Source organism: Macrotis lagotis, chromosome 8 (genome assembly GCF_037893015.1).
Source record: "Macrotis lagotis isolate mMagLag1 chromosome 8, bilby.v1.9.chrom.fasta, whole genome shotgun sequence".
NCBI lineage: Eukaryota > Metazoa > Chordata > Mammalia > Peramelemorphia > Peramelidae > Macrotis > Macrotis lagotis.
Window position 1 is genome coordinate 162,336,985 of NC_133665.1, and position 24,270 is coordinate 162,361,254.

At 34.5% G+C, this 24,270-nt stretch overlaps 1 protein-coding gene across 3 annotated transcripts in view; it reads left to right on the plus strand.

Moving 5' to 3' along the window:
- MDFIC2 (MyoD family inhibitor domain containing 2) overlaps nucleotides 1-24,270 on the plus strand; it is a 332,530-nt gene that overhangs the window by 155,322 nt on the left and 152,938 nt on the right. For 2 of the 3 annotated variants that reach the window (XM_074198749.1, XM_074198750.1), the window contains exon 3: nucleotides 20,367-20,454. In XM_074198749.1, coding sequence (XP_074054850.1) covers nucleotides 20,367-20,454 — 88 coding nt within the window. Of the gene's footprint in view, nucleotides 1-19,559; nucleotides 19,661-20,366; nucleotides 20,455-24,270 lie in introns of those variants that run through there. The other variant, XM_074198752.1, reaches the window with a different exon arrangement.

Below are 24,270 nucleotides of genomic sequence, written 5' to 3' on the forward strand. Positions count from 1 at the left end.
AGAAAAGAAAATAGGCAAATGTTAGCAGGAATGTGGAAAGTTGGGATACTAATATACTGTTGGAGAGACTATGATAAGATTATAACTTCTCCTATATTGCTAAAAACTATGCTTATCCCATCAATGCCTCTAATTAAGGCATCCCCCCCAAAAATCAAAGAAATAATGTTAAAAACCTATTTGTACAAAGATATTCAGAGTAACTGTTTATGTTTCCAAATAATCTAAAATTGAAAAAGATGTCCATCAGTTTGGGAATGCCTGAACAAGTGGTGGTATATGATTTTGATAGAATACTAGAAATGATGAGCAAGATGGTTTCAGAAAACCTGGGAAGACTTATCTGAACTTAAGCAAGGTGAAGTGAGCAGAACCAGGAGAATATTGGATATTATAATAGTAACTGCAAAATTTTTAACTACTCTAATTAAGAGAATGATCCACAACAATTCCAATGGATCCATGATGAAAAGTGCTATCCAACTTGAGAGAGAAGTGATGAATTCTAAATACAGATTGAAACATGTTTTTTTTAAACTTTGTTTTTATTATTATTTTTGCAACATGGCCAATATAGAAATACATTCTGCATGAATTCACATGTATAATTTATATAAAAGGGGAGATAAAAATTTGGAACTCAAAATTTTTTCAAAAATGATTTTTAAATTATTTTATATGAATTTAAATAGTTAATGACAAAATTAAAAATATTTTAGGTTTACTGACTATTGTTAAACTGTTAGATCAAGAGCCATTCCCTAATGGATAAGACATCAAAGAATATTAGCAAATTTCTCTAAATAATGTAAATTATTATCTATTATATGAAAGATTATTCTAGATCACTAATAATGAGATTTCCCAGGAATTTCCCCCAAAACTCCAAAAGCCAACAAATCAAATTATGATTCTAGCCAAAATTTAGAGGGGCAGAACTCACAGAAAGACTGAGTGTTACATTTTCCCAGTCCAAGATAACTTAGATGTTCTGCAGGAAAGGTGTGTTTCACCAGGACCAGAAGTTGGAAAAAGCCCGGGTCGCAGCCACAGCCCTGGAACAGCTTCAAGGGGCAGGGAATAAATTCTGCTATACCAGAATGAGTGTGGAGTGAGGAGTACCCACCACAGAACCTGCAGTAAGAATCTGGAGAAATCAGCCAGCACCCCCAGAGCACAGCCCACAGACAGTAAGGGGGTCAGGGAAGACTGCAGAAATTTCCCTATCCCTCAGGGTGGGACTCTGCTGTTTGTTCACACGCAGATCCAGGTTGCACACTACCACACTAAGATAGTCGAGCAGGACCCCTTCTTACAGCTCATGGCAGAGAGAAGTGCAGTGGTTATCTACATATCAAAGCACAGGCAAGAGAGCATAAAACCTTAGAGGAATAAAGGTCCCAGCAGGGTGTCCCCCCCAAAATAAAACCCAAAGCCTTAGAAGTGCTATAAATTAGTCTTGGGCTGAGGAAATAAGTAAACAACAGAATCATGAAAACCGAATCAACAGGATGGTGAAAGAAATACAAAAAAAAAAAATACTGAAGAAAATAATATGTTAAAAAACAGTTTAGGCCTAATGGAAAAACCAAAACAAAAAAAAGGCAAATGAGGAGAAGAATGCCTTAAAAAGAAGAACTGGCCAGCTGGAAAAGGAGATAAAAAAGCTCCTTCAAATGCAGAATGGAACTAAAGGAAGCTGATGACTTTGCAAGAAATCAGGAAGAAATTAATTCTTGCAAAAAGATCCAAAAAGAGAAGAAAATGTGAAATTTATCATTGGAAAAACAACTGACCTCGAAAACAGATCCAGAAGAAATAATTTAAAAATTATTGGGATATCCATGATCAGGTAAAGAGTCTAGACTTCATTTTTCAAGAAATAATATAGCAAAATTGCCCTGAGATCCTAGAAACAGAGGGTAAAATAGAAATTAAGGGAATTCACCTGTCACCTCCTGAAAGAGATCCCCAAAGAAAAACTTCCAGGAATATTACAAATTCCAAAACTCTCAAATCAAAGAGAAAATTCCAAAAGCTGTCAGAAACAAACAATTCAACTACTGATGCTCTATAGTCAGGATTACACAGGATTTGGCAGCATCTACATTAAGAGCTTGTAGGGATTGGAATATGATATTCCAGAAGGCAAAAAAAAAGATCTTGGTTTACAACCAAGAATCAACTACCCAGCAAAACTGAACATCCTCTTTGAGGGGGAAAAGATGGACTTTCAATGAAACAGGGGACTTTAAAACTCTCTTATTGAAACAACCAGAGCTGACCAGAAAATTTGATCTCCAAGTACAGGACTCAGGTGAACCATAGAGGGGGTGGATGAGAAGGACTAACTATGAGAGAAGGACTAACTATGAGGAACTTAATGATATTGAACTGTTTGTATTCCTGCATGGAAAGAAGATATTGATAACTCATATGACCTTTCTTATTTATAAAAACTATTAGAAGGAGCATATGTAGACAGGGCACAGAAAGGAGTGAAATATAATGGTATAATATAGTAAAAAGATGGAGTCAATGGGTGATAAAGGAAAGTACTGGGAGGAAGGGAAAAGAGATGAAGAAGAAGCTAAGAAATTTCACATAAGATTCAAGATAAAGCTTTTTCAATGGAGTGGAAAGGGGGGTTGGCAAGTGGGAATGAATGAGCCTTCATTCTCATCAGAAATGGCTCAGAGAAGAAATAACATACACAATTAATAAGGTGAGGAACTCTATCTTACCCTAGAGAAAAATGACAAGAAAGGGACGGGATAAGGGGGAATGGGGGGGAGGGAAGAGGGAATAGGTGATAGAAGAGAGGGAAGATTGAGGGAGAGGGTACTCAGATACAACACACTTTTAGACAGGGCCAGGATAAAAGGAGAGAGAGAGAGAATAGAATAAATGAGAGTGGGGAAGAATAGAGTGGAGGTACAGCTAGTAATAGCAACTGTGGGAAAAATATTGAATCAGCTTCTCTGATGGACTTATGATAAAGAAAGCAACTCACCCTAGAGACAAGAGTCATTGGAATCTGAACACAGACTGAAATACATATTTTCCCTCTCTCACTATTCTTGAGGTTTCTCATCTTCTTTGGGGGGTGGGGGGTGGAGGAGGATTTATGTTTACTCTTAAAACAAAATTATTGTAATAATAGTAATAATAAATTAAAGTTCACTTGCAAGAAAAATGTGATCTTGGGCAAGTCATTTAAGCCCCAGTTCTCTCATTTGTAAATTAAAGATAATAATACCACCTATATCATAGGATTTCTATAAGAATCAAATAAAAATATATGCAAAATATTTTTAAAATTTTTTAAAAAATAAAATAAAATTATCTAAATGAGTAATAATTCAATCATATAAATTAAAGCAATTTTTAAGGTTTCATCTCACACTTAGAGATAGACAAAAATAACAAAAGAGGAAAGTGATCAGTGTTGAAGAAGTTATGGGAAAACACAACATTAGAGCATGCTAAATTGTTCCAATAATTTTGGAAAACAGTTTGGAACTATGACCTGAAATTTACCAAGCTATGATCTTTTTTTGAAAAACATATCACTGGTAGATTCAAAGCCCAAAGAAATAAAAAAGAAGAGAAGGCTCTATACTTACATATGTGTGTATGTATGTATGTATATGTATGTGTGTGTATCAGCTCTTTTCATGGTAACCCCAAATTGGAAACTAAGGTGGTAATTCTCCTATTGAGGAATAGCTATATAAAATGTGGTATATGAATTTAATGGAATATTATTATGGCATAAGAAATGATGACACGGACAACTTCATAGGAAAATGGGAAGATATTTATGAACTGATGAGCAAAGTGGGCAGAAATAGGAGAATTAGTATAATAACAGCATTATGCTCACTGAGTCCAAAAGAATGTAAAGCATTTTGCAAATTTTGAAGTGCCATTATAGAATCAGCTATTATTATCATCTAAGTTGGATACCATTATCAGCTCAATCTTCCTAAAAAGTTGATTTCATCATATCATTTTGTAATTCAAAAAAACTTCAGTAGCTGCCTACACAATTATAAAAAAAAAACATCTTGCCTTTCAAAGCATAAAAAAAAAAAACCTGTTCTTAAACATATTTTCCCCAACTTCTAGGAGTCCTCAAAACGAAGCTTTTCCTCTTTCATGCATAATATATGCCAGCCAACTAACACATTTATACATCTTGTTGCTTTTACTTCTTTTAACTTCTTTTTCTAGACAACCTTCCTTTTTCCTTTTGGCTAATTCCTAGGATGGAGTACCACAGGCAAGGAACAAGGAAGTCATTGCTACTGCATAATGAAAAGGAAAAGGGTGGGGTGGGGTTAAAGGTTTGGGGAAAAAATGGGAGGGATCAAGTTACAAAGACTAACAATGGATTTTACATTTGACCCTAGAGGGTCAAATAAGGAGGCTCTTGGAGTTTATTGAATTAAGGGATAACCAGGGAAAGACCTAAGGTTTATTTGGACCAAAGAGACTCAGCTTTGGAATTTGGGGGCAAGGTTGATTACTAATATTACTATTAAATAAAAGTTGATTATTACAATAATATAATATTGTGTTATTATATATTATCATGAAATATAATAATTAACATAATGATGTAATATATTATATGAAACTATGTCAAATTATGATTATATTTTTAGTCAAACTTTCACATTATTATTACTCTTCATTATAAAATATGTTCATAAATTTCCCAAACTTTTATTCATTGGCCCAAAATTTATACTTGTATAAGCAAAATTTAATTGATCAAAATAAGGAAATTTGCAGTTTAGAACAGAGCTACAGAAAATATATATACATACATGCATGCATATATATGCACACACAATGAAATATGGGGAAAATAAAATCTTACTATACTGAAAATCTACTACTCCTACAACCCAAAGAAATTAAGAAAGAAAAAAGGATGTGCATGTACAGAAATATTTATATCAGCTCTTGTCATGGTAGCTCCGAATTGTAAACTAAGTAAAGGTGTATTCTCCTATTGAAGAATAAATAAATTATTCTTATTATAAATTAGGTTGGGAAGGGCTTTAAAAGCCTAACATTAGATTTTATATTTGATCCATGAAGACAAAAATAATTTATTGATTGGGGGATAAAATAGACTTATGTCTAGAAAGATAAGTTTCATAGCTATATTGAGGATATAAAACTGATGTGGTGAGACATTTAAGCAAGGAAGACCAACTATCAAGCTACTGGAATAGTGTAGATATGGTAGTGACGTGATGAGACCCTGCACCAGGCTGTGGTAATGTCAGCAAAAAGAAGGGATCATAGAAAAGGGATAGCTTGACCACTGATGGAATATGAGGCACAAGAGAGAAGAAGGAATGGATGATGATCCACAGGCTAAAATTTCTCTGTCTAGAGTGACTAGAAGCATGAAGATACCCTCAAAAGTAACAGGAAAGCTAATGACACAAGAAGGTTTTCGAAAAAAATAAGAATTCACTTTTGGGTGCATTGAATTTAAGATGACTACAAGACAACAAGTTTGAAATGTCTGAGAGGCAGTTTGGTGATGCAAGATTGGAATTCAAAAGAGGGCTTTAGGCTGGATAAATAGATCAGTAAATCATCTGTATAAAGAAGATAATTGAATCGATGGGAGTTGATGAGATCACAAGATCAACAAGTGAAATAATAAAGACCAAGAACATAAGAGGATCCAGGTATTGCTGGCAGGTTATCTACCACAAGATCAGGGACTATCTTTTTCCTTTCTTTATAAACTCAGAGCTTAATACAGTGTGTGGTACAGAAAGGCTGCTTAATAACTGTTTACTGATGGACTGCCTAAATCATGCTTAGCTGGCACCACCTAGATGAAGAGCTAACAAAGCAGATGATCAGAAGAGATCTGACAAGACGGAAGAGGACCAGGAAAGAGTAGTGTCTGGGAAATCTAGAGATGAGACTGAGAAGGTGATCAGCAGTGTCAAAGGCTCTGAGAAGAGAAGATTGATGAGAACTGAGAAAAGGCCATCAAATTTGGCAATCAGGAGCTCATTATGGACTCTAGAGAAAGCAATTTCAATTGACTGATGAAATCAGAAGCAAAAAGTTAAAAAGACAGTAAGAGGGAAAGGAAATGGACCAACCCAGTTTAGATGATCTTCAGGAGTTTAGCCAGAAATGAGAAAAAGAGATAAGGTACTGTAGCTTAAAGCAATCAATGGACCATGTGAGGCTTTTTTTCTGTTTTGGTTTTCCTGAGAATAAAAGAGAGAGTAGTATATTTATTAGGAATAGGGAAGTAAACAGTATATGGGAGCAATTAAAAATTAGCAAGAGAGATGAGATGATAGATTGGGAAATCAGTTGTAAAAGATTAACTGTAACAGGAACACTTCTTGTAGAGGAGTTTGTCTTGATAAGAAGAGAGACCGCTTGGAGTTAGGAAGAGTCCAAATTGACTCAGACACTTACTGTTAAAAAATGGGCAAGTTATTTAATTTCTTTCCAATTTGGCTCCTTCATCTGTAAAATGGATATATAAAATATCACTTATAGCACAAGTCTGTTGCAAATATCAAATGACGTATTTGATATCTGTCAACATTGCTAACATCATAATTATGTTTTCATTACTGTTGTGATGATGATGATGATGATGATGATGGTGATGGTACAAGATGGGGATGAAAGAGGAAAGAAAGGTGGAAGGAATATGAGTAAGTTGAGTTGAGGAAGAGATAAGACAAAACTCTTAATGAATGGTCTCACTTATCAATTATTAACCTGACCAAAAAGAAAAATATGTTATTTTATATTTCAGGGATGGTTTTACAGGAAAGAGAATTCATGTGATTTATTATAGTAATATGATTTCATAAAAAGAAAGAATGATACCCTAGAGCCTAATTTTTTTTCTTTTTTAAGTGTTATGCTAATTGTATTTCTTTTTTGTTTTTTTTCCAAATTTTTAAAAATTTATTTCTTTTCATTCATATGCACAGGTATATTTTGAAGTTACAAAATTTCCTTCCACCCTCAGTTCCTACCCCAGTGAACAGTCAGGTTAGCATTGTACATCCATATTTTGATAAACATATTTACAGATTAGTCATTTTTGGTATGAGGAATTAGGATTAAGGGAAAGGGATATATAAGAGATCATTTTTATAAAGTGTTCATCACATTCTGAAGGGTTTTTTTGGTTGATGTGTTTTGTTTTATTTTGTTTTTCTTTCTCTGGATGGGGACACATTGTTCATAACCTGTCTAATGCAGTTGCCCTAGCTCTCTGAACTGCGGAGAGGATGTGCTTCCATCAAGGTTGTCCATATCACAATGTTGTTGTGGACATGGTTCTCCTGGTTCTACTCCCTCTAAATTTCTGCTAACAATTTCATGGGTAATCGATCACTGAGCACGTATAAAGCACCTGTTATGGGCCAAGTAGGTATGTGCTGTTGGGTACCAGGGATACAAGAACTAGGTATTAAACAATGTTGAAGAAAAGAACCAATAGAATATGTACAGCATATTCCAGATATATTAAATATTCTGTACACATACATAATCATTGTATGACATATTTGGGGGGGGTCACTAGCAGCTATGAGATCAGGAAAGGTTGTGGGCTGAAGATGGTAAAAAAACTAGTAAAGAAGAAAGAATTCATCAAATGAAGAGAGAATGAATAAGTTGCAGCCTATGAATGTGATAAAATGCTATTGCAAAATTAGAAATGAAGCAATAGGTGATTTCAAAGAGACATAGAAAAACACCTATGGCTTGGTACTGAGTGAGGTGAGCAGAAGCATGGTACCAATGTACAAGATCAATAGCATAAGAAAAACAATTTTGAAGATTTTTATAAACTGATGAAATACAAGGATCACGCATGATTCCAGAAGATAATGCAATTGTACATGACAGAGATGTGATGGATGCAGTGTGAAGAATGAGACTTAGGTTTTTTGTACAATGTATTGAGGGAATTTGTTTTGTCTATTTTTAGATTTCTGTTTTTTTGTTTTTGCCTTTGTTTTTCATATATAGCATGTACCTTCCTTTAATAAGGAAGATATATATGCTACAGATAAAAAGTTAGATATCTTCTCTGATGAGGTTACTGCATTAAAAGATTTACTTAACTGTTTTTTCTTTATTAGAAAAGATCTCTTAAAAATCTATAACAATGATAGATAGATGATAGATAGACAGACAGACAGATAGGTGATAAATATACAGATGATGATGATGATGATAGATAGATAGATAGATGATATACAGATGATAGATAGATAGATAGATAGACAGATAGACAGACAGATAGATAGATGATAGATAGACAGATGATAGATGATAGATAAATGGATAGATGGATGATAGACAGATAGATGCATGTGCCTTATAGTATATCTTTCTTCCTTTTACATGCTATTTATAAATGTAATATATATATACATAATAAATACAAACATATGATAAAGACTATATGCATATGGATATATAAGAATGTATACACATGCAATAATGCATATATAATGTATACATTATATAAATTATGTTACATTATAAATATATATATATATATATATATATATATATATATATATATACATTTTTTTAAAGGAAGAGAGGTATATTATAAAGCAGAGGAAAGAAGAGAAAGATTTCCCAGCTTGGGAATGATCAATACTAAGGTATAGATGGAATGTTATGAGTGAGGAAGAGAATTAATTCAGAGAAGACCCTTGTCCAAATCTGTACATAATGAGAATAAATGTGAAAGAATCTTCAGAGAACCAGTCTTGAAATCAGGAACTTCTGAGTTCAGTTCTTCCTTCTGCCACATAGCTGTGTGTCCTTGAGCTAATCACAAAACAACTAAATGAATCTTTCAAACTTTACATTACAGATGAGTTGCTTGTCTCTATCAATGTGGAGAGTTTCTACATATCAGAATAGGAAGCCCCACATTTATTTTTAAAAATAGTCCAGATGTATTCCTAATAATCAAAGGTCAAGGTTGGTGATATGATAAGCAACCTTAGAGAAGGAAAAAAAAATAACCAAGGTAACTAGGTTGGTGATATGATCCTATCCCACCAGAGTCTAAGAATATGTGAATATTTGTCATACATTTTTTAATAATAGTGAATACATATGTTTTTAGAAAACATCTAAGAATGAAAATGTAGGATGAGACAACTGGAGGTCAATGACTCCATTTGGTGAAGTAGAAAAGAGACTTGGAACCACAGGGGAAGACAAAAGGGTTGTAGACTGTCAACTGGTATTAAAATGTTCAGGATCAGACTGGTATGATTAAAGGGAGAAGAGCAAAGTTGAGCCTAAATAGGGATAGAATTTAAAAATAAAAAGACTGAATGTCTTAAAGACAGCTCAAACTCTGACCAAAAGAGAACTCTGCTTTATTCTCATATTCATTCCTCTTTTGGACTTGCCTATATTTATTTTTTAAAAATCATACAAATTTTTTTAAATTTTTTAATAAGAAAGTATATTTTCATCCTCTCAGGTTCATATCTTTACTGTTATCCTTGACCCCACATTCTCCCTTGACCCGTGTATCAAATCTTTCTACTCTCAGCTCTTTCCAATCCAGCCCCTTCTCAACACTCATATGACTATCACCTTTGTTTGAGTCCTCATCACCTCTAATATTGTGACACCCTGGTACGTCACCCTATCTCAAGTCTCTTCCCTCTCAGGTTCATTTTCTCACCATTACCAAAATAATTTTCGGTAAATAAATATCTTACCATGCCATTCCCTATTTAATCAGCTTCAGTAGCTTCCAATTGACTCCAAAATCCAATATTGACTCCTTTATTGAGGTTGGTTAGTCATTCACAACTCAACTTTGTTTATCACCCCAGCCCACACACTGAAATCTAAGCAAACTGAATTTCTCTAAATACCACCTTGTAAAATGAAGCCCTTACTTATTCTTCTGAATCAAAATGCTTAATTACTTAAATTATCTTACATCTAACTATTTTTATTTCTTATTTTTTATATTTTATACATTTATTTGCTGCCTTCCTTTTTAGAATATAGACTCCTTGAGAACAAGAATTTTTTTTTTTTATTCATTGTGTTTGTATCTATAGTTGTTAAGACAGTGTAAGGTATCTAGAAGGTGTTTACTATTCAACTGAACAATTTTAAATTACGTGAAACTAGAAGACACATAGCAACAGAACTTAGGTACTGGAAAGAGTGAGAATCTAGAAAATATATTGATAGAAGACATTTAAACTTTAAACTTGGCCTGGGAAAAGGCAGGAAGATTTATTTTGAAGGACTCTAACAGACAATCAAGGGGGAAAATGGAATGGTAGAAACAATGGGAAAATAGTTCTCAGGTGGTAGAGATAATAAAAAAAAAATATGGTGTCTAGCCCAAATTGGAAGGTCACACACACACACACACACACACACACACAAAACAGAACCCCATTCTAGCTTTGCTCTTGTAAATGTTATCTTATCCATTAGAATATAAATTCCTTGAAGACAGGCTTGCCTCTTCTGCATTTGCAGCCTCATCACTTAGCAGAATACCTATTACTTAATCAATGTTTTTCACTTTCTGTAAGATTTCCAGGGATAATGTAAACTTTAGAACACTCTATTAGGTATTAATAAAACTTCCAAGACATGATATCATAATTGTCTTTACTAATTTTGTAGAGTACTGAAAATAAAAACAATTTGAAACTGCCTAGAGTGGCATCAAGCTTTTCAATGTGACCCAAATAATATGATTTTAGTCATAAAGTTTTTCCATGCTACTGCTTGTCAATAACCAAAATATATAGTTGGAGATATTTTTGTTTGTGTTTTAGTCCTCAAACTGTATTTATAGGGAAAAGAACAGTTTTATTTCCTAATGGTGTCTTGGGAACCATGGAGTGATCAAAAATTCATGAATAAGAATGTTAGGATTTTTACTAGATGGTACCAAAGGAAATGAATTTTCATCTTAATTTTTTGGTCTACCCTTTTCTCTCTCTCTTATTTTCTTTCCTGATTCCCTCCAATTCTCTTTGGGGTAATATTACTCCTAGGGACTGAATTCTAGGAAATTGAATTGAGAGACTGAGTTCTTGAAAAAGATGCTGATTCTTATTATCTTAGGTGTTTTAAAAATTAATGACATTTCAAAAATTTAGTCTTCCTTAAATTAGACATTTTTTCTTAAGGATTTGCATAACATTTGAATGGGAGTCATCCTATAAGACCATAGTACTACCTGTAACGTACTGGTACTTTTTATTTTTACTAATTTTACAATTTGTGGATGTATTGGCTTCTGTTCCAATTAGTCTCTTTTTGTCATTCAGAGTATTGACTTCTCTTCAGATAACATCAAATATAGAGCTTACAATTTCATATTTGGTTCATAATTCTTTAAAAGTCACAAAAGGGCATCATTTGTGAATAGGTGATCAAATGTTAGAATTCTTTTTTGGATCCCAAAGTCTGATTAAAATGAAATTTTGTTGGAAGTTGAATTTGATTTAAATGTCTTTCTCCAAAACTGACCCAGTGTCATAGTCTAGAGAAAAGGCCGATGAAGAAAATGGATTTTTTCCCCTTTTCTCTTTGGTAAGAAAACCAAACTATTCCCACTGATGTGAGTGTGAAACAGAAAGCTCTTCTGGCAAAGAAGTGCTGTTTGTCACTCCTTGGTAAAGGAGAGGGTCTGGCACAAAGTGAAGAGAAAGGCAAGAAGATAAGAAAGTGCTTGGCAATTAGGAGAAGAAAGCAGGAGGAAGAAGCGGGCATAGAGAAGGAAAGAGCTCCAAAATGAGAAACACAAAAGCCAGAGACAAAAAAAAGAGTATGGAAGAAAGAAACTCCATAAAGAGTTTCCAATGAAAAGGATGTACTAAGGCTTGCAGAGAAGGTCCTTAAAACAGAAAATGAAGGTCAAAGACTGAAACAATCTTTGACTTGCTAGGCATCCCTGAGCAGTTGAAATAAGATTTCTTTCTTCCTCAATGGTTATCACACTTCCTCCACAGTAGTTTGAAATATTGATGATACCTGTTCACATACTGTGCACTCCTTCCATGAGAGATGAAAAAAACACAATGTTTGGAGATTTCAACCAGCATCAGGAATCTTTGAGTGTTTCAAAGGTATTTTGGAAAGCTCAAACTTCAACCTAGCTTTATTCATGTACACAGGACAGTGTCACTTTTGAAATGGAAACAAAGAATTGTATTTGATGGCAAGGTAGCATAATGGGCTTTAAAAAATTCTGAGTTGAAATCCATGGGGAACTTTAGCAAGGATAGCATGGGTGATTGTGTGAATAAGACATGAAAATGTATATCCCTAACCACTCACTTCTATAGCTACTCTTTGTTTTATGTGAATTATTTTCAATGGACTAAGGATCCATATTTTTGGTTCCATCAGAGGAAGGATGTAGTAGTATGAGATATATTTCTACTAATCTAAATTTTTCTTTCACCTTGCAGTTTCTTATCTGAAAAGAGACATTTAGTATACCCTGAAGTAATTTCCCCTTAAACTTCATACAACAAAGGAGTGGAGTAAGTTGCAGCAGAATGTTGCAGTGGTTCCAGTGCTCTGGGGAGATGGGCTTTCAGTATGATGTAGCCTATACATTTGCCTGAGCCTAGGCAAGCTCCTGCACCCCTCTCTGTCAATTAGTATCTCCCTCCTTTCTGACAATAAATGTAGATGTATGTGCTTTGCCTTACAGAATCATTTTAAATGATTACCCAGAACTTTGCAAATAGTGCTGTGCTATAAAAATCCAATAAAAATAAGTGCTTATTAATAAATAATAATTTGAGAAGTAATTGTGGTGAATGTGAATTCAATCATAACACAATTCTTAGGAAAATAAAATGGTCTACTCAATACCATAAGCACCCTTATCTTGATGTCTTAAAATTTTAGGAGTTAGAATAAGATTGAGAAATACTGGTGTCTCTGATATTCACCAAAAAACTAAAAATAAAGGAATATGCTTCTCTAGAACAAGAAGAGTCTGTACTAGAAATATGCTTTAAAAGTCACTGAAATCTCCTATCCTTTGGCCCACTGTTAAGTCTATAATCCAAGAGGATTAAATTCAGGGGGAAAAAATGACCCATTACACCAAAATCTTCATAAAAACCTTTTTATTGTGGTTCTAAAGGACTAGAATCCATTGGCAGGGGAATTGCTAAACAAATTGTGCTAAATTAATGTTATTCAGTAACTATCAAAATGCAAAGAAGCAGAGGAAGATTTCGATGACTCTGATACAGAACAAATTAAACAGAATTTCCCCTTAATAATGATTATAATGATGGAAACTGAAAGAATAACAACAGTATTTGATTATAATGTGATTACAGTTATCAATTATGACCCTAGAAAATCATTTTTATCTTCTAACTCCCTCCCTCTTTACAGAGATGATTAAGAGGGATTTTTAGTTTTGCTGAACTATTTCCCCACCCCACCCCCTTCTGTGAGAGGAGAAACACTAAAGAATTTATAATTAGAATTGAAATAAAAACAAATGATATTAATAAAAATAAGATTTTAAAATATGAATGGGAATGTCTAAGAAAAGAATAAAGTTCTAAAATAATCTATTTGTAGTTTTTTTATGATAATAACAAACTAAAGGGGAAGAACAAAACTTTCCCTCTATGTTGTATGCAGTTGCCAGACAGAGAATTAAGCCCTTTCCTTATTCACCTGAAATGCACAAAATATTTGGCTTTTGTTGCTTATATTTCAATTAATCATTCAATCTAAAAGCATTCCTTATGTGATTCAGGCACATTTTGATAATACAAAAACAAAACTTGGACTATTACTTCCTTTAAAGAATTTATTTCCTTAAAATCAATCAAACAAACAAAAACTGGCACATATATACATGAAAGTAATTCTTATTTTAATGTAACACCCAATTATAATAATTCAGTAAAATAATTATCTAAGTCTATCTGATGACCCCCAATTCATTTGTCTCCCTATTCTGCCTCTTTAAAGAGTTTAAATGACAAATTGGGTGTACAATTATATTTGTTCTGATACCCCCAGTTATTTAGGTGGAGGTTAGCCTCTCAGCCTTAATTACCATTTGATAAATCTGTAGATAACCCCAGTATCTTTGTGAATGAGACAAAGTACAGTTACTGGAATTTGGTTGGTAAAGATGGGGTCGAATATATTATAATGACTGAAGCTAACTACTCGGAAAGGAAATTTGGGAAATTTTGGAAATTGGAGAAATTCAAAAAAATTGGATCAACTAGCATTTATAAAATCCCTACTATGTGGCAGCACCAGAAATAGAAAGTCAAATATTAAACCCTACTGCCAGGGACTTTATAGTCTAATGGAGAAACAGCATACAAACATTTTGTACAAATAAGATACATATAGGACATATTGGGAAGACTTAGCGGGAACTGTTAACCAGCATTAAGGGGATATCAGGACATTTACTTAGAATTTTAAGAAATCAATCATAGTTTGATTAATTAGAAAAGAATTCCTTCCTCACACAGGGAAATAGTAGGATAATCATCAATCAACGGACCTTCTCTCCTTTCCCCTTACTCCAGAATATAGTGAAAGGGTTTACTCTCCTCTAAATTGTGGCTTTCTCCCAGTCATAGCAATTTCATTTCCCTCCCAGATTAATGTTTTTTGACTAGATAAAAGAAGCCATTCTTTGCTTCATTGCTTACCTGACCTTTATTATTGAATGACCATTGCTTCAGTCAAACTGAGACCTGTTAAAAATCTTAGTTTACAAAGGCCAAAGGCTTCCATGCACCATAAGCCATCTCTAGTTATGCTGATTTATATCTTACCACTGGAAGCAGATGATTATGAAGGAAAACGTCAGGTTGGGGACTTTGCTCAGCGCTCCTTTGCTTAAATCCAAGTAACTTGAAAAGTCATGGGAATACCCTCTTAATATCAGGATCCTCTTCAAGAATGAAGGATAAACAACAAAAGTTATTTAGCTCAATTCAATTTAACAAATATCTTTTGTTAATAAGCATATAGTCAGAGAATCACTGAAGTCCTTTTTAGATTTAAAATTCTATGACTTGTATGCATATTATAACTACCTTCTATTCTAAATGCCAGTCCTTGCAACTTCTCAGGGAGAATCACTGTTATGATAAGGTGGGTAGAGTGCTGGCCTTGGAGACAGAAAGACAGAGCTGAATTCAAATCCAGTCTCCTACATTATAGGTAGGTCACCATTGAACTTTTATTCAATTTATTTTAAGACCAACAAAATGGACCACTTAGAGATCACATTTGGGAAATCATTGTTCTAGTAAGCCTAGTCTCTGATGTGATGACATTTCTTTAGGAATACATTAATATCACATATATGTATATAAGTTTAATACAGTAGAAAGAAGTATTTTACTCCCAAAATATTATTTAAGTATATTATTAAGCATTTATTTCAATTTATTTCAAAAAAGGATCCTGACCTGGTTTTATGTCTTTTATTATAATTATTTACCAAACAAACAATGACCTTCTTGTCTGATCTAATCTTTATTTGACTATGCTGAGCAGCTTGCCCTCCAGGATTCTATTTTGAGATCAAATTTTGATTAGGAGCTGGAAATATTGATGCATGATCCAAAATAAATGGAATCAAATTAGGAAGGGAATAGTACATAAAATCATGTCTGCAGTAAAAAATGCAAGCAAAACCACATTTAAACAAGACAACACAAGCTTTAAGACCACATTCCTGGATAGGACTTCTTTGGCTCATTAATTTAAATAGGAAAAATTGAAAACCACTTTGTAAGGGAATTTCTTTAGCCATTAACATTACCAAGAGAATAGACATCTATTTCCTTTTGAAACTTAGTAAAAAAAGCAGTTTTTAACTTAAAAGAAAGGGTCATATATGTAGGATTAGCTCATCTTAAAACTGTAGGCATTTTTAAATGTCTGTATTACTATTCACCCAAAATGGTGCTTGAAAATTATGAGAAAGTATGGTATTGACCAGGTTTTGTAACTGATAGGGGTCTGAACAGATGGATTAAAAGCTGACATTCTTATGAAGGGCTGCATTCCCAAAAGCAGAGCAGTAGCTCAGTGTTAGAACATAGCTGACTAAGGACAGTCCCTTAAGAGTCCAATCTATTTGTTATATTTGCTGATCAACTCATTAATTCAGTTCAAAAACTTTATGCTTTAGAACCCTACAACTCCACTGTATTCGTTCTTGAGGAAAAGTTAGACTATAGTCCTTGACCTCAAAGAGCTAACAATTTATTATTGAGGGAGGGGAACAATTTAGTATCTGGGGCCCCCAGAGTTAATATAGTTAATTAAAATATGATTTATATAGCAACTACATAGTAGAGATCCAAATGGAGTGGTATAAGTGATTTATGACAGATTAAATCTTCATTTTACTAAAACATGTTTTTGATATTCTAGAAACTAAGTATCACTTAGCTCGCCACAACATTTCTGAGTGGGGAATGGGGCAGATCTATTAAAAGGTTCTGTAAAATATTTAACAAAATAAAAGTTAAATAGAGCATAGATGATGATAATATGTGATTTTCTAAATCAACATGTGGCTACCGGGGTCCTTGCTTATGATTTATTGACCCCTGTTTCTATCTGAGTTTGATTCCAGTGCTTTGGAAGACACTGCAAAAGAAAGAGAGTGCTGAGATTTGATTCAGAAAAAAATAGGTTCAAATTCAGGCTCTGAACTCTGTGCTGTGATCTTAAATAAATCACACTGAACCTTCCTGGGCCTCAGTTTCCCATCTGTAAAATGAAGGGTAGTACTAAATGGTATCTAAGGTCCCAATCATCTTTAAATCTATGATTATATGATTCTATAATACTGTGAAGTGTCATAATGGTCTTACTAATGAGAAAAATGGTACAATAAAGAGAAAATTAATTTCAAAGAAGATATATTTTTCTTTTTTAATTTTATTTTTCCAATTGCATATTATGAAAGTTTTTCAACATTCATCTATTGTATATTTATGTTACATAGTTTTCAACCCTCCACCATGGTAAATAGTAAAAGTTGTATATATGCATTTGTGTTTAACATGCTTACATATTTGTCATTTTGTGTATGAGGAGTTAGGACAAAGGGAAAAGAAAGAAAATAATGGAATAGGAAGGAAAAACATGAGTAGTTTAAAAAAAACTGAACAAAGCATGCATTCATATTCTGCTTTTTTTGTTTGTTTTCTGTTTTCCTCTGGATGAGCATGGTATTGTCCCTAACAGGTCTCCCAGGGTTGTTGTCTTACATCCCTGAACTGCTGGAGCGAGCTACATCCATCAGAGTTGTTTTTAATGTGTACAATGGTCTCTTGGTTCTGCTCTCTTTACTCAGCCTCAGTTCATAATTCTTTCTATGCTTCAAAGAGTAAGAAATTAATAAACTAACAAAAAAAACAAGATAAAAAAAGATCGCACTTCAATGGATCTATGATCTCTTCAAAATGGATATTCCTCCATCTATGGAGATGACAAAATATCCAGAATTTCTCATTGTGTGCTGTTATTCTTGTTCATGCTGTCCCATAGTTCCTCCAAAGAAAATTGATTCAGTAAAATAGAAGCATCCGTCTAGATTGCTTTGCCTCTATTGGGTAATAGAACAGCATGCGTTTGGTCCATGTGTGTGTTATCTCATATTTTTTTTACTATATGTCCAGGTATTTTCTTTTTTCTAAGTATATTTTTTTCTTGATGGTGTTTCCTATCATGATGAATCCTGATAGAATATCTCTTATCACTGGAAAATATCATAGCCTACTTCTACCCCCTTATGCTTCTCTCCACTGTCCTTTGAATTAGCAAGTATTAATTTTTCAGAGTATGGTATTCTAAGATTCACAACAATGCAACCTCTATAAGAAACCGTTTGCATCACAAAAATAAAAATTTATCTTTCAGGTTATGATAACAGGTTATGATCACCAAAAACTGTATAATTTCCCAAATTTAATGCAATACTTTCTATTTCTCTTATCCAATCAATCAGTCAAAAAGTAGTTATTGGCTAACTTCAGTGTGCTAATCACAATGCAAAGCTTTGGAGATATTTACGTTTCTTCAACATAGCCTACAATTTATTATCCTATATTTAAAAATTCCTAGTGAGGGGAAACTCCTTATCTCTTGTGGTCTACTTTTGAGCACTAATGGTTAGAAAGTTTTTTTCATGATATCAAAGTTGAATTTGATTCTTTTCGATTCTTAGCCATTTATAGTGTTTAGGGAGGGCTAGCTCTTTTGCTGTGAAGGCTCACCAAAACCCTTTTCAGGGTTGCTTTTCACCTTTCATGGTCACCTGTCACCTCACTCTCACCTCTGTCTCCAAGATGCTAATAATCACACCTAGTTTTACTACAGATGGACTTAACCAGGTCAAAGGTAACTGGTAGGTATTAAATTGGTGAGTTCCAGAAATATCTACCCCCCCCCCAAAAAAAAAACATGTGAAGACTTCTCTGAGCAGAATGGGTACAAGAGAGTATTTTGTTCTAATAATCGTAAGGGTGACTGAAGCAGAAGCTTCATAGCACTTAGTGTTTGGTCCGCCACAGAAGACTCCGAGGTCATCCAGTGCATTCTGGGCTATTGCCAGTCTTCTTGACTTTTGTCCTACCACTGGACTTCAGCGACTCTGGAAGAGAGAGTGATGCTGAAGACTTTGAACAAGTCAAGCTCATGGCCCATCATTCACTATTTTACCCCAGGATCATGATGTCATTGATCCTCTTCAAAAACAAAGCATAAACAACAACCTTTTAAGACTCCCAAAGGAAAAAAGAACAATCCCACTTCAATATGGCAGCCCTTCAGATTTTTGAAATCAGCTACCTGTTTTTTCCCCCTTGACTCCACCTAAACCAATCATCTAACAAACTTGAGGAAATATCGAGAATGAAATGGAATACTTGAATAAATGAAATTTCCTGATAATTGACCTAAATGTGCTCAATAATTAGGTAAGCATTTTTGGAAATTTCCTAGAAAGTACCCACAACTTCAGATTTTCATTCAAATTGTACTCCATGAAAAATCTGGGAAGTTCTTTCCCAAGAGACCAATTGCATGGTAAATTTAGATCCTATCATCTCAGGTTATTTTCCTTAACTTTATTTCAGTCTAAATATTCCACCATTCGTTGTGGCGTTGTTTCCTGGAGTCAGAGGATGAATATTTGCCCTCTATTTCCCCTAAGTTTTCCTAACTATAAAGCAGAACCAAAAGTGTCTATTTGGTATCTCCTACTTTGCTGTGTGGCATTTCAATAAAAAGTCACCATCAAGTTGGTTTTCCACTCTGCTTGAATGCCAAGGCTTAATAAGAACTCAAAAAAATCTCCATCTCTCAGTAGTCACTTGGATGACTCTGGCAGCTTTACAGACCTAGCACCACACAGGGAGGGAGGAGGGACAAAGGGAGGGAGGCAGGGAGGTGCTCTTCTGCTCACTTCTGTCTGGGAGGGAATGCTGGTCACCCAGAGAAAAGAAGGGAGTCTATAGAAAGAACATCTCCGAAGCTCCCGATTCCTCCTCCTCCGGCTGTCTCCTCATCTTGGAACAACCAGGTAAACAGCTGAGGGTATCTGAGGGGCTTTAGGGTCTGAGACTTCCTAGAGGACATCCTTTCCATGAAGAATGGACAAATCAGTCCTGGCTGACTAAAAACATAGAAAGTCAAGTTCTTCTCTCTCTCTCTCTCTCTCTCTCTCTCTCTCTCTCTCTCTCTCTCTCGGTAATACCCACAGCAACACTAACTTTGCATGCTTTAGTTTAGTTTTCATTCTCATGAGACCAAATCCATTGCTGAAAGTGATAAATAAAGGTTATCCTGGGGTGTATGTGTAGGAGGGTCGCACACTGTTAAAGTTCCCTTTGTGATTTTTATCACTGTTTACCTAATTATATTTCATTTTGTAGCCTGCTTTGCCTTACTGAGACCTTAAAAATCCCATTAAACCAGAGCATGCATCATTTTTGCAATCCTGTGGCTAGATGTATACGGGTTGTCCTCCGAGGCTAGGAATTTATTACTGAGCTCATTTGTAACAATTTATAGCAGTTTATGTTACCAAAGACTGTAACTGGATATACAAATTATTTAACATTTTAGAAAGCATTAAGAATGATACTAATGGATAACATTCTAAGAGTTTGAATGTTAGGCATTGAATAAAAAATGCAGCTAAGAATCAAGAAAGGAGGAGAAGCTCAATATTGTGAATTTTGGTTGTTAATGAAACTTTTTATTTCATCAATTCTGTTTTCACTCAGATGTCAGAAACTGAGCTGGGAAAGATAAAAATCAGAACAGCAGAGAATTTTGAAAATGATAAAAATAATATTTCTTGGTTGAATGAAGGTAAGTTCATATTTTTAGTGCTTTTTTATTAGCTTAAAATTATCTTTTGTTTATTCAGAGATGGGTTAAAAGAAAAGATAAGAAAATATTTACTCAGTCTGAATACTCCTGTCTGTCTCTATCTAATCTCTTTATCTTTCTATCTTTCAATATCTATCTATCTATCTATCTATCTATCTATCTATCTATCATCTATCTATCTATCATTTATCTTTCTGTCAGTCCATCATTCATTCATCCATCATCTATCTATCTATCTATCTATCTATCTATCTATCTATCTATCTCTTTATTTCTATCTCTTTATTTTCCTATCTATCAATCTATTTATCTTCCTATCTATCTTTATCTTTGTCTCAGTATTTATTTCTGTCCATTTATTTTCTCTCTCTGTCTATATATATATATGTCCATGTGTACGTATCTATGTAGGTATGGATTACATAAATATATTTAAATTTAGGAAGGTGGTTTTTTAATACTTTATTGATTTGTTTTCTTTTATTTGTATTTACATGGCCTAAATTGGTGGCCTTCTGCATCTCTGGCGATAAAATATTGCAGTTTCTGTGTCCCCAGGAAAATCAAAGATGATTTTTTTCCCTTCTATTTGGAAAAAAACCCCAAAGCCACTGTGGCTTCATCATTATCAGTGAGCTGCTTTGTATGATGTATATAAGGCCCCAACTGCAATTCAACTCCCTAAGTACATTTTCTTTCCTTTGCATTTCCCAGGGAGGCTAAATAGCTTGAGGAGTAGCAAAGACACTTTCTTTCCTTAACTGTGCAAACCACATATACAGTAGACTCTGAAGTCTACAAATAGAATCACCATTCACTGCAATTAGAGCAGCCGCTTTCCCAGGGGGAGAATGAGGTAGCTACCAAAGCGTACGTAATACATGGCTGGAAATATACATATAAATCGATATGTCCTCGTAGTATAACTATTTATACACCTGTGAAAATAGGTGTCTTCATCTATAATATATATCTGAATATATATTTATTTATGTATGTCTATACATTTACCCAATCATCTCTAGAGGCATACATAAATACACCAAAAAATGGCAAAGATTTTTTCAATATAGGAACTACTAGTTTGGAAATGTCTTCCTCCATTGTACAAGACAATCTATCTAAGGCAATTATTGATGGAAACTCTAGGCTGAATATCTAGAAGACAGTAAAACACTTTAGAAATGCTTTTTCATTCATTGATTCATGACTCAGTGGATTCCTCTTAAAGGCTGGCCTAAGGCACACAAAGTCAGGTGGCAAAACAAATAGAGATCCTGACTTGGAGTCAGGAAGACCTGAGCTCAAAACTTACTATTCAGCATGACCATGGTCAAGTCACTGAACCTCAGCTTCTTTATGTGTAAAGGGAGGATATGGGGCACCTAGGTGGTGCACTGGGTAGAGGACCTGTCCTGGAGTCAGGATCTGAGTTAAAATTCCATCTCAGATACTTAATAATTATCTAGTGTATGATCTCGGGCAAGTCACTTAACCCCATTGCCTTGCAAATAAACAAACAAACAAATAAATAAAAGTGAGGATAATCATTGCATTTGTGTCCCAGAGTGGTCATGAGGATCTAATGAGATAAAATTTGGACACATAATTAGCACAATGTTTGCACATAATGGGCATTATGTAATTGTAAGTTATTATTATTATTATTAGTGACTTGTTCAGGTGTCCCTTAGTATAGGGACTCAACAATTTTTGTGTCATGACTCCCTTGGAAAGTCTAATAAAACCCAATAACTTTTCTCAAAATCATTTGTATTTGAATAAAGATTCATTTTTCCTCCAAGTAAATGGATACCCTGGAATTTAACCATGCTCACTTGGGATTCCATAGACTTCAAAATGAAAATTCTTGAGAGAGAGAGAGAGAGAGAGAGAGAGAGAGACAATTAGACAGACAGAGATCAACAAAGAAACAGAGAGAGAGACAGTCAGAGACAGATATGGATAAATAGACAATGGAGATTCAGTCAGAAAGAGACAGCCAGAGATAGGAACCACCAGAGAGAGAGAGAACATAACACAGAGGGGCAGCATGATTTGGTGGATATAGAGAGTTCATCTGGGAGTGAGGCAGATCTATGTTAAAATACTGGCGTCTAGGTGGCGCAGTGAATAGAGAGCACCAGTCCTGGAGTGAGGAGTACCTGGGTTCAAATCCGGTCTCAGACACTTCATAATGACCTAGCTGTGTGGCCTTGGGCAAGCCACTTAACCCCATTGATTTGCAAAACACCTAAAATATATATATACACACACACACACACACACACACACACACACACACACACACACAAACACACACATATATATATATACGTGCTCTAATATAAATTGTGCAAGACTGAGAAAGTAGCCTTCACCCTATGTTGCCCAACTCTGATAGGTCTTAGCATTTTGTCAATATTTTGATACTTCATTATTTGCACCCCTTAGGTCTCTGCCTTATACTTTGGTCCTTGTGAACACTACATGGCTGCTCCAAGTGACCAGGCTCTGACCATTTATCTTTTCTAGTCAGCAACTGGATATCCTCATTGCTTCCTTACTAACAATCTCTCCCATAATTCCTTCCAATTTCCTTTTTTTTTGTGTTTGTGTCTTCCCATTTTTAGAACGTCATTTCTTGGGGTGTCTAGGTGGTGCAGTGGATAGAGCACTAGCCCTGGAGTCAGGAGTATATGAGGTCAAATCTGGCCTCAGACACTTAATAATTACCTAACTGTATGGCCTTGGGCAAGTCACTTAACTCCCCCATTTGCCTTGCAAAACAAACAAACAAAAGCTTAAAAAAATATCATTTCTTTGAGGGTAACAGTGCCTAAAACTTAATAAGGGCTTAATAACTTCCCCACCCCACCTCTCTCTTTCATTCTCTCTCTCTCTCTCTCTCTCTCTCTCTCTCTCTCTCTCTCTCTCTCTCCCTCCCTCCTCCTCCTCCTCAGTTCAGACATATCTGACTCTTCACAACTCCATTTATGGGTTTTTTTTGACAAGGATACTGGAGTGGTTTGCCATTTCTTTCTGCAGCTCATTTTCCAGATGAGGAAACTGAGGCAAAACTGACTTGTCTAGGGACACACAGCTAATAAATATCTGAGATGGGATTTAAACTCAAGAAGAGGAGTCCTCTTGGCTCCAGGTTCGACTCTCTATCCACTGCACCACCTTGCTATATTTAAATATCTATCTATCTATCTATCTATCTATCTATCTATCTATCTATCATCTATCTATCTATCATCTACCTATCTCTCTTTCTATCTGTCATCTATATATTGATTATCCAAGTATTTTGGTAGCTCTATGAAGCTGCAGAACAGTTACCTCTTTCCACTAGGAGTTTCCACCTTTCACCAGTGAAATCACAAGTCTCAAAAAAAACATCAAAACCAAAACATAGTATTCACCATGTTTACCTTATAACTCTTTGACTCTATGAATTAGTTTAAGGAAAAATTACAGGTACAATCAATTTTCAATGACTTTCTAGATACAAATATCAGACCTTGACTAAGATCTAATAGCTATGTTAGATCTATTACTAACTACTCTTATGTGTTTCCATCATAAAAGATCATCATACAATATTTCATAATGTGGTGGTCAGAAGAGCAGTGACAAAGTCACATAGGATAAATATACATGTCAAGGACGTTAAAGGTTTGGAGACAAGAACACTCCTTGCTTAGAAAAAAACTGTGTCTCCATGATGACTTCTGCTTCATGTATTCCTTCTCTATATGTTCTCATCATTTCCCCTCCCTCTATTACTCA